Raw genomic sequence first — 12,329 nt, forward strand, 5'->3', positions numbered from 1 at the left:
TACAGAAAACTTCGAGGAAAATTCAAATTCTTATGTTTTGTTAGAATTTAGCTGCTCCAAATAATACTTCACAAAGTGACTTTGGAACTATTTCAATCACTTAGTAATGTTGTCTTAATATTATAATATATTGAAATCAGTTTGCTTTATGCCCCAAATAATTTGCACTTCTGAATGGACACCAGAGATGTTAGAACTCCATCTCTTTAATCTTGTAATGCCACACTATGGCTTTGAGAGTAGGTATTAAATTAATTAGAAGAGCTGGCCAGGCATACCAATCTGAAACCCTTACTTAGGGATGACTCTAAGTCCCTCAGAGCAAAGCCTGCACACACTTGACGCTCACTGTGTTTTCTAAAATTCCTATATTAGTTGTCAACATTTAAAAATCAAGAGACTTCCAACTTCTCTCAAAATGCAGTTGATCCAACGACCCAAAGCCTACATTCCCATATGGTTACAAGTAGCTAGAGCCAAATAGTAGCTGCAACCTTGGACTCCACAAGGCATCTCCTCTCAGCCATTTAACCATTCACTCACATCATTGGCTCGCCTCTGTCATCATTCAAGTTTGCAATCTCTCCCAAAGAATCCATAAATACAATATACCATTACTAAGATTTTACAAAAAGCCATATTACTCTTGTAGGAAGTCATCTTGTTTGTCAGTGAATTGTTTGCATACAAACTGGTCTTCTGTAAACCTGCTAAGTGGCAGGGATGAGAGATCAGGTTTGTCATTTTCTGAGTTGATAATGCATTCCCCTCGGAATGGTTCTGGCAGTTCACAGCATGGAGTGATCTTGCTGGATAGTGTAGCCTGTTTAGAGCAGGTATAGTCCATAAGCAGGCTCTATAAACATAAAAGAGCAGTAATTTTTGATGACTTCATTCTGAACTTATTTCTTTTTATTGTTATTAGTAGAAAACCAGAGAAAAACTTGGCATCTTATATTGCTTTTTCCATGGCAAACCGCGAGACCAAAAAAGGTCATTTATAGTGACTCATTCTACTAAGAAACCTTCTCTATTTGACTTTACTGAAGTGTCACAAGTTCTTCTAACATCTCTTAAAGAACTTAAAGAGAGACAGACGGTATTATTGTTTTCAAGTTTAGCCCAACAAAATACAAATGAAGAGTTTTATTACTTGCTACTGTTGTTATCGTTCTGGGATCCCAGTTTAGAAAACATTTTGTCTCTGTCATTTTCTATATACATTACTGTAATATTACTATAAAACTTACGTATTTACTTATATATACACATACAAAAATAAGTACATGTGTGTATGAACAAGCTAGTCTCTATACTTAAGGAGCTCACAATCTAGTTGGAGAGTCAAGTAGTTAAACAAGAATAATAATGCATTATAAAATAAATTGTTAGAGAAATGCACGTATTATATTTTGGAAGAAAAAAGAGAGATTGGCAATCCACACTGGATAAAGGTCAGAGTGAAGATCTTGAATGATTTGAATCTTGAAGGACAAATAGAAGTTAGTTGGAAACAAATGGAGAGGAAAAGCATACTAGAATTATCCATCTTTATATATAAAGAGTCTTAGATGTGAAGAACATGGCGTACTTGGGAAATGGTATACAGGACATTTTGAGCTCATTGGGAAAATTTAGTTGAGATTAAGATTAAGGGATCAGGAGAGAAGAAGAATGTACTGAAGATCTAGATCTGAGAGTGGTAAATTGAAGCTGCATTGTGAGGTCAGGTTGAGACCGATAAGGGAGAGTGTGTTCATTAGTTAAGTGACGAGCCTGCTCTCAGTGGCTTAATAGGATCCAGTCTGTTTCTTTCTCAATAAAGTCCTATTGAGAAGGGGAGGTGTATTGCCTCTGGGCAGTGGTTCTGAGAACCAGGCTGACAGAGGCCCTGTCATCTTCAACCTGTAGATTCTAACATTGACCTCAGATTGGGTGTTTTGGACAGGAGATTTTATAGGCCAGGCCTAGAAATGACATAAATCACTTCTGACTAGGCTCCACCTAGTTGTGAGACAGGAGTAAATGTCATTTTCCAAGAACTCTGTCTTGGAAAAAAACAGTAAATTAAATAGTCTCTTTGCAAAACTAATTACTTAAAGGAGAAAACATATATACATGGGGGGGGAAAGGAGGTATAACTACATAATTGATGTTTTTAGTTATCAAATAATAATATTGTCATGTAGAGCTCTATATTTCTAAATGAGAAAGTGCTAATGAAGATTTCTTTAAAGGAAAATGTATATTTTAAAACCTGACAAAAATAAGTACAGTTGATTCTCATTATTCACAGTAGTTATAAACACTGAATTCATGAATATTGAATCATCTACCCTAGAGGAAATACAGAACAAGTTTTCTGCAAGTCTCTGGCCACATTTTCGTCAACAGATCAAGACATAACCTTATTTTGTGTATGTTTCTGTTTAAAAACACCTTATTTAATATAGAGTAGCCCCCCCTTACCCACAGGGGTTACATTCCAAGACCCCCAGTCAACGCCTGAAACTGCAGATAGTACCAAATCTTATATATACTATGTTTTTTCCTGTACATACATACCTATGATAAAGTTTAATTTATAAATTAGGAACAGTAAGAGGTTAACAAAAATAACTTATAATAAAATAGAGCAATTATAACAATATACTGTAATAAAAGTTATGTGAATGTGGTCTCTCTCTCTCTCTCTCAAAATACCTTATTGTACAATTTTAATGCCTTTTCCACCTTAACTAAGCACTTATCATGCACTGTGGCCAAAACTTTGGCAGTTTGAGGTGTGACAGCAAAACTAACATGAATTTCTTTTTCCTTCTTCACAATTTCACAGATAAAAGATTTGTTCTTACCATTGATCTTAGCAACCTCAGCATATGATTTTTTTTTCTCATTCCTATTAAGTTGAGAACTTCCACCTTTCCACTTCAAGGGTACACTTTATGGCTTCTCTTTGGCAGATCCAAATTGCCAGCATCACTACTCTTGTGCACTGGGGCCATTGTTAAGTAAAGTAAGGGTGACTTGAACGCAAGCACGGTGATCCCAGGACAGCCAATCTGATAACCTATATGGCTGCTAAGTCACTAATCCCCGAGAAACGCTGGACAAAGGGATGATTCACGTCCCAGATGAGATGGCACAAGATTTCATCATGCTACTCAGAATGGTGCACAATTTAAAACTTGTGAATTGTTGATTTCTGGATTTTTCTGTTTAATATTTTCAGATGAAAGTTGACTGTGATTAACTGAAACCTCAGGAAGCAAAGGGGGCAATAAGGGGGACTCCTGCGTATGGGTGATTTATTCACATTGAACTCATAGACACCAGCACTGTTCCTCACGCATGAACAAAGCTTATCTAAAATACATATTCTAAAATAGAACTACCATACGACACAGCAATCCCACTACTGGGCATATACCCTGAGAAAACCATAATTCAAAAAGAGTCATGTACCACAATGTTCACTGCAGCTCTATTTACAATAGCCAGGACATGGAAGCAACCTAAGTGTCCATCGACAGATGAATGGATAAAGAAGATGTGGCACATATATACAATGGAATATTACTCAGCCATAAAAAGAAATGAAACTGAGTTATTTGTAGTGAGGTGGATGGACCTAGAGACTGTCATACAGAGTGAAGTAAGTCAGAAAGAGAAAAATAAATACCGTATGCTAACACATATATATATGGAATCTAAAAAAAAAAAAAGGTTCTGAAGAACCTAGGGGCAGGACAAGAATAAAGATGCAGACATAGAGAATGGACTTGAGGACACGGGGAGGGGGAAAGGGTAAGCTGGGACGAGGTGAGAGAGTGGCATGGACTTATATATACTACCAAATGTAAAACAGATAGCTAGTGGGAAGCAGCCGTATAGCACAGGAAGATCAGCTCGGAGATTTGTGACCACCTAGAGGGGTGGGATTGGGAGGGTGGGAGGGAGACGCAAGAGGGAGGAGATATGGGGGTATATGTTTATGTATAGCTGATTCACTTTGTTATAAAGCAGAAACTAACACACCATTGTAAAGCAATTATACTCTAATAAAATAAAATACATATTCTTTCCACAAGGCACATCACAGCTTCTAGGAACACTAGACAACACTTCAGAACTATACTCGGGCCATTTTAAAGAGCTAACTCATCAACAAAAAGCACAGAAATGCAGAAAATGTGGCACTTAATAGACTGCAAAAAGAACACCTATTTACAGTATGAGAGCTACAACAAGAAGGCAGAGAGCATCACCTTGTTCTGTTGTAGCTGGAGCCATGCACATGTGGCAAGTCAGATTTCCACTGCTCTGAGCATGCATAAATCTGGGAATGACCACAAAGCGCTGTGAGTATTGATTTGGGGGTCACAAATAAATTTTGGCACGTAGGTGAATTCTCAAGTATAGAATTCATGAATAATAAAGATTGACTGAAAAAATGTTTAAATAAATCCATAACAAAAGAAATGGAGAAGCTGTCACATCAGTTCGTATCTCCATCCCTCCTCCAGTTTCACAGACAAACCTGAAAACAGGTAAGTTACAGTGCTATTTAAGTTATTTCAGAGAATTCGAAAGGAAAAAAATTCTAATTCATCTTTTAGAAGTTATCATAACTGGATACCAAAACCTGATAAAATATGTGCCAAAAAAGAAAGTTCTAGATCCATTTCACATCTAAAGATAAATGCAAAATTGTGACATATATATATGAAGAGAGAGAGAGACACCATAGATATAGTAAAATGATACTGACTTCAGCAATGTAAAAATGGGTAAATATTAAGAAATCTTTTAATATAATTCTTCAATGGATAAGTCAAACAATAAAAATCAAATGATCATCCCAAGAAGACAAAAGAATATTTACTAATGTTCAGAATCCATCCTATTTAAAACAAAACAAGACAACCTCTAAAACAGAGTGAAACATCTCAACACATAAAAGTATCTTTGTCAAGCTAATAACTCTAAACCTGTTTCCTTTATAGTCTAGAATAAGAAAGGAATGCCAGAACTATCTGAAGTTACTTTATATTGCTTATTAATACTACCTAATACAATTAAATAACTGGAGTTTGTTCTAGCATTCCTGTCATAGTATAGACAATAACAGGAGCTGTTCTAGAGTTACCAGTTTGGCATGGGTATTGTTTATGTGTTAAAGGATTTTAGAGATTTTTCTTTTGTTTTGTTTTAATACCTATGGATAGGTCCCAAAGTTCCCTGTAATTTTCACCTAATCTTCATGCAGATAGGATCCTGAGAGCCTATCCTAAAGAGCCAGCACGACTTCTAAGTGTATAGGATAGTACTGCTTCCAGGATGCGTTGAGATTCTTGCCATACGGGAAGTAATCCAAGAAGCAACTTTATATTGTCTCTCCAGGATGGAATTGGCAGTAGCAGCCACCATCTTTCGGTCAAGCTGAATGTGGCACTGACCAAACAATGGCCAACTGCGATGGCTGCCAAGGGAAAGCTATGGTCCGACCCCAACTCTCTGTTCCAGCAAAGTAGACATTTGAGGACTTAGAATCTTAGGGGTTCTACTGAGTGTTCTATTCAATGATTTTTCTATTTTAATTGATATTGTTACCCACATTCCTTAATCTATGTGTAATGGGGCAAAAATTGTTGGGGGTAAGGATTTCTGCCCATAAGAGTCATAGATTCCTCACTGAAATCATGATTGTAGTCTTTGTTTCTGTTTTATTTTGTATCATGATGAAAATTATTCAGTTTTCAAACTTGTAGAATGAATAGGAACATACTTGTAACTTGTGATTTACTAAAACGTTATCAGGATTTTAACAGCTACAATTTTTTTCCTTCCCTGGGATTTTGAGACTTTACATTTGGACGTGGGGCAGGTAAGTTCTATGCTGTCCATGCCCCGGCCCTTGTCCCTTGATGCCACATCTTTGCTTTTGGTGGTTTCTTCTTTCCTCCAGGCTGATAAGGCCTGAGGGTATAGTCTGCAATTCTAAGACTTTCTAGAGATTCGAAGATGAATGAAATACAATCCCAATTTGGAAGAAAATTAGCAGCCAGCTCTAAAAATTTAAGAATAAAAGAATAAAGTAGATAGAATGAGGAAGGAAGAAGGAAAGAAGGAAAGAAGGAAAGGAGGAAGGAAGCAAGGAAGGGAGGAAAAGAAAGAAAAAAATTGTTTCATGAGAAGAGAAGAGAGAGGAGGGGAGACACCATTCTGTTGGTAATATTGAGAAATAATAATTACTTTTTTAGATTCATCTATACCACCCTCACTTTTATTTAAAAAGTACAAGTATTTTAAAGAGTTTTAAGAAAAGAGAAAGTCTTACTCTGCCAAGCAGACACCCTACTGTATTTCCTTCACAACAGATCTGATGCAGATTTTTAATATCCATGGCCAGTTTGGCAATTTCAGAAAAGTTAGCTTTAGGTTGTTTTTTAGTCAACAGAACCAACTCCCTGAAAAAAAAAAAAAGTACATTTTAAACAGTTTTTTGAATTCAATTCTTTCTAAAATTAGTTGTAGTTCATTGAGTAACCAAAAGAATAGAAACACAGTTGCAAATGTAGGATGAAGACAGTTGTATATTATGTGTTTTCTATTTCTACAGTGATAGAACCCAGAGCCATACAAAGATGTAAATCACAAAATGAAAATTATTCACTTCATAATCGTGTAAATACAGTCATTTTCATCATTCAAATTATTGCTTAAAGTAGTTGAGTTGCTTAGATAGGTAATTTGGGAATTTATCTGACCTGACTTTCCAAATAAAATTCTTTATCAGAAAGATAATAATTGTAAGAGGTTTGGTTCTCCCTTGTCCCTCTCTGTTGACAACTGAAAAACATCCCTGAAATTTTTCTAGAAATATGAAAAATGGGCTTGGCTTATAAGGAAAACTGAGCTTCCGGGCAGCCCACTGTTATCCTAAATTGGGGAGGAAGGTGATATAAGGGAAGATGCATGTCTTCAGGGGTAAACTTGGGACAGAAACACAATCTGGGCCCAAGATAGAGGCACACTGAGTAGCATCAAATTCTCCTCCCACCCCACACTCCTCTATCCCCACCTCAAAAAACACCACTCACTTTTTCTGTCCTACATGACATTAGAGCCAAAATATTTCTTATCTTCCAAGAGAAAAATACCTTTTGTCCTCCAGCCTTTACCATGAAGAACTACTAAGCATGAGCATCTGAATGTACAGAAACTTTTGTGCACTGGAGAAGAGCCTAAAGGATTTGAGCTGATGGAAGAAGTTGATAGAGGAGATATCAACCCCACAGGAGATAGTGGGTAGAGAGGAGGACTGTGCAGTTTCAGGCACAGCCCAGTGTGCCCTACTGAAGAGGCAAATAGCACACGTGTAGAGAAAGGAACAAGATTTGCACTGAGACATTAGCAAATGAAAGATAAATGATTTTTCAAATGAGTTTAATCAAAGAGGGTGATACAAAGCAACAAAGTCCACAAATCTAAATAGGTAACTTACACTGCTTTTGCTACTTTGTGGTTGAATTTAATCCCAATCTCACATAAGTGGTGATGCCTCGAAGATATTTCTCTAACGTATTTTCTGATGGGTTCTAGCTGTAATTAGAAAACCGACTCATCAAAGAACTGTGGTAACAACAGAAGAAGTTTATCTCATGGTTAGTAAAGAAGAGAGAAAAATAAAAATCATGTATCTCCTCAAAATTAGAAAGTTTTTATTGTCTTATCTATGAGGCCAAATGTAAAAGCATAATTTGGTGAAGGTTCTGTTTTTTTGTTTTTTGTTTTTTATAAAATAGCATCTCACTTCCCCAGAGATTGTTCGTCCCAGAACTTAGACATTTGGCATATAAATGAGAACAAGAAAGTGGACAAACAAAAATCCAGGGAGCCACTAGAATAAATTTTGATAACGTCTTACAGTTGTATTTTGGTTTTATTCAAGTTACTAGCCCTGTCATCTTGAACATGTTTCCAAATGCTTATCTATGATATATGCTCCAGTTTTGCAATATATATTAATGGAGCCCCCCCCAGAAAACGTTCATATTCTTTAACCCAGAATCTTGACTTTTGACTTCTAATAAAAAGCACATGTATTTAGGTCTCTAACCAAAACTATATATTCAATTTGATCACAACAATGTACAAAATAAAACCTGTGAATGAAAAAAATGAATAAAAGGAAATATACCAAAATTGGTATCTCTGTGTGATGGGAGAATAAACAACATTTTAAAATTTCAGAAGAGCTCTATATATTCACTTAAAACATTATATTGACCATATATTATTTTAACTTGGGGTAACAACACCTTACAATGCTTTTTTTTAAGAACAAGTTAGATAATGTATACAGAGGCAATATTCAAACCACAAATCTGGCACAACGATAATAAATTATACTTTATAATTAATTATAAATATAATTATTATTTTTATTCTTATTTTGTTGTATTATACTCATTTGAAATCAAATACAAACAAGCTTATCCATTTCTTCACAAGAGAGTCTGTGAAGGCTTAACTCATAAACCGCATTCTCTGATCATAGATACAAGTTTTACATGATTGGCTATGCAATTTTCTCTGGGCAAGGAGTAATAACTTCTTGAAACAGACACCCTGGAGGCAGCAAGACTGTAAACATCACAAAGTGAGGGAGAGGAGAAAAGAACTCTTAGCTAACTTAAAAGCATCTGCTTATGCTTAGTATGTGGATGGACCTAGAGATTGTCATACTGAGTGAAATAAGTCAGACAGAGAAAGACAAATATCATGTGATACTGCTTATATGTGGAATCCAAAAAAATGGTACAAATGAACTTATTTATAAAACAGACATAGAGTCACAGATGTAGAAAATAAACTTATGGTTACCAGGGGGAAATCGGGGTTGGGGGGTAGGGATAAATAGGGAGATTGGGATTGACATATACACACTACTATATAAAAAATCGATAACTGAGAAGAACCTACTGTATAGCACAAGGAACTCAATACTCTGCAATGACCTATGTGGGAAAAGAATCTAAACAAGGGTGGATATATGTATAACTGATTCACTTTGCTGTGCAGCAGAAACTAACACAACATTGTAAATCAACTATACTCCAATAAAAAAATTTTAAAAAAATTATAGGGGCATGTTATACATTAAGGAAAAATTTCCTCTGAAAGGGTTAAGGTTAAGAAAACTTTGAAACAAGTTACCTAAAAAAAACTCACCTTCATGAAAAAGTTCATTCTTCCAAAATGCCAGGTAATGAGACCTAAGTCTACACAATCACTTGTTTTTGTTGTTTTTAATAATATGAAGCCAACAGGAGAAAAAAATGACTGTCCTGCTTAGGAATTCAGAATTGGCTTCTGAAGGAATTGGAGACGACTAGGGAAAGAAATATATATAAGTAGCTTTAATGATAATCGCTGCGATTATTGAGTACTTAGCATATGTCAGACTCTTTAGATACATTATTTAATTTCTTACACAAGGTAGATGATGAGGAGCTCAACAGGAGAAATAGCTTTAGAGGAATAGAGAAATAGGGGTTGAGAGGAATATGAGAGAAATTCTCACTGAGGAGATCAAAGAAAACAGCAAGGAAGAAGCAGCACTGCCCTTAGACTTGAGGAATTCATCAAAACGATTATCAAACTACTATTCATTTCAGCATGACCCTGGGGAAAATCCATCTGGTGTGCCTTCTAAGGATGGTTATTTTGTGTTGATATTTAGAACCTTTAATGAACGTACATAAAAAGTACTTTTATCATGGAACTAATCACCGATTTATGTCTATTCAATGAAGGAGAAAAAGCCACACAGTTAAAATTAAGTGTGAGGCTAACTGTATTTTCCAAAGATGGCTATAATAACAACTTCTATCCCATGTTCTTACAATGAGCTTTCGTTACAGTATATTTACTTTCCCCTTCAAACTGGTGACATTTTATGATATTTCAACCAATAGAGTAGAGCAGAAGTAACTTTTGAATCCTGGTCATAAAAGGCCATGCAATTTCTGCTTCATCCACTAGAAAATTCATTCTTGAGACTTTGGCCATATGTCAGCAGTCCAGTTTCCCTGAGGCTGCCATTCTGTGAAGCAGCCCAAACCAGCCAAGGCAGAGAGACCACATGGAAAGGCCCTGAGATAATATGAGGAGAAAGAGATGTTGGACCAACCCCCAGGTACTACAGACCTTCAGAGCCCCAGCCATTGACTGCAACCCCATGAAAAATCAGTAGCCAGAAAAGCCCAGATGAGCCCTTCCTGAATTCCTGACCCACTGAAACCATAAGAGTAATAAACTCATTGTTATTGTTTTGAGCCACTAAATTTTGGGGTGTTTTGTTATACAGAAATAATAACTGGAATATTAAATACTTACTATGAAGTTATATTTATGCTAGATCATGCTTCTCAAAATTGAAGGACTATAAGAATTGCCTGAGGATCTTGTTAAAATGAAGTCTTCTTCAGCAGGTCTGGAGAAAAGCTTCAGACTGTATTTCTAACAAGCTTCCAGGTGATGCATATGCTACTGGTCCATAGTCCACACTTAGCGTAACAAGTCCCTAAGTAAGCATTGACATATGAATAGCTTACCTTTATCTGGAAGCATTCAGTCTTATTATCTTCTTGGCAACAAGACCGAACAGCTGTTTCATAGCAAGCAGACATGGTCAGAATAGTGGGTCCATACAAGAATGGATGCTCCCTAGAAGTTTCATAAATGTACCTGTAATTTGACAAATACAAAGCTATATAATTTGGAATTCAAGAACATATGCTGACACTGTTTCTTAAAAACTTAGGATTCATTTAGTTTTGTTGACCTGAAACTTCTAGAATTTCATGGTGACAGAAATAGGATAGCACAGTACTTAAATGCATCAAAAGTTCACTACAGAGAGATCACTGTGAGGTTAGACAGTGCCCATGAAGTCACCAACTGTACTTTCTGGACCAGTAAGTAAAGAAAATCAGTAATTAAAACTTTTCATTTTTATATAAGTAGTAGGAGATAGAAAGTTCAATAGTCTAAACTGATTGTAAATGGAGAATTCTACACCTGGTAAAGGGGAGTTAAATTTAGAAGCTATTGGTGGGTGTTTACACTCATTATAGAGCCTGGGCACCAGGTCTGCCTTTCACTTATAATCATATCTCCTCACACTAGTCCACAAAGCTTACTCAAATTATTTATGCCCCACCTCCCCACACACACAAATACCCCGAAAAAGTTGACATTGCAGACAAAAACCGGCTCAATGCTCACACAAATCCACTTTCTTTTCCTGTGTTCACAGGAAGACTACTTTTCCAGCCTCTCCTGCAGTTAGGTGGGAACATATAACTGAGTTCTCATCAATGAAATATGAATAAACATGCCATACACCACTCCTAGGTTTGGCTAGTAATTACTTTGCACAGTTCCCTAGTCTCTCTCTTTCTTTTTTGCAGTAACCTTGGAAACACTTGCTCCAGATGGTATAGCTCCAAGATGGAAGGATCTTGCCCTCCTGAGTTACCCCTTGGAAGAGTTCCAGAGTAGCCAATGAAGACAAAAAGCCAAAATGAAAGTATAGTTAAGTCTTTAATCATTTTGGGGATAGTATAAGCAAAGGGCTAAACTAGAGGAAATGCTGACCCCCGCCCAACCTCCACCCTCACCCCCCTTACTCTTGGAAGTTCAGTCAATAGATTTGTTTCATTTCAGCAAAGTTTCTCAAGCCCAACTTGTAAAAAAAAGAAAGCAGAACTGACATTATCAAGATACAACTGCCACCCAAGATAAGGCAAAATTCCTGGTTGATAGGAAATTTCATTGGAGCCATTCAATATCTCTGCTCTCTGTTGGGTACTATGCTAAACTAAGAGTTCATTTTTGTGCTGCAGTAACTTAATTCCCATAGAGGATTTTCAGTATGAACTAATCTAATTTCAAATCTCCAAAGGCAAAGCTGAACTTAGTATAAGGAAAAAGCTTTCTAATAATTAGAGCCATTTAAAAATAGAATGTCCCTATTGCAAGGTAACAAAGGGTCACACTTATCTTACAATGATCAAAACTGTTATTGAAAATTCCTTAGATAATCCAAAGATAACAATAACTACTGTTTGGTGTATCTGTATTCTATGCTATCTTTTGATAAGACTGAAATAGCAGACTTTTCCTCTAGCTTTTATATGTTACTGTTTCTTTGGTTGAGAACTAAACAAAGTTGTTGACATAATTATGAAGCAAGTAGTTAGAAAATTATTTTTCCCTGAATATTTATGGTTGTATGCACATAACTTAAATTAGCATAT

At 36.1% G+C, this 12,329-nt stretch overlaps 1 protein-coding gene across 1 annotated transcript in view; it reads right to left on the reverse strand.

Annotated features, from left to right (window-relative positions):
* The window catches only part of LOC101285995 (alpha-fetoprotein-like), a 40,528-nt gene that overhangs the window by 23,349 nt on the left and 4,850 nt on the right, over nucleotides 1–12,329 (reverse strand). Inside the window, exons 5-8 of the mRNA XM_004283588.3 lie at nucleotides 10,623–10,755; nucleotides 7,508–7,605; nucleotides 6,341–6,470; nucleotides 645–856 (exon numbers count right to left, since the gene is read on the reverse strand). Coding sequence (XP_004283636.1) covers nucleotides 645–856; nucleotides 6,341–6,470; nucleotides 7,508–7,605; nucleotides 10,623–10,755 — 573 coding nt within the window. The remainder of the gene's footprint in view (nucleotides 1–644; nucleotides 857–6,340; nucleotides 6,471–7,507; nucleotides 7,606–10,622; nucleotides 10,756–12,329) is intronic.

Source organism: Orcinus orca, chromosome 4 (genome assembly GCF_937001465.1).
Source record: "Orcinus orca chromosome 4, mOrcOrc1.1, whole genome shotgun sequence".
Taxonomy (NCBI): Eukaryota; Metazoa; Chordata; class Mammalia; order Artiodactyla; family Delphinidae; genus Orcinus; species Orcinus orca.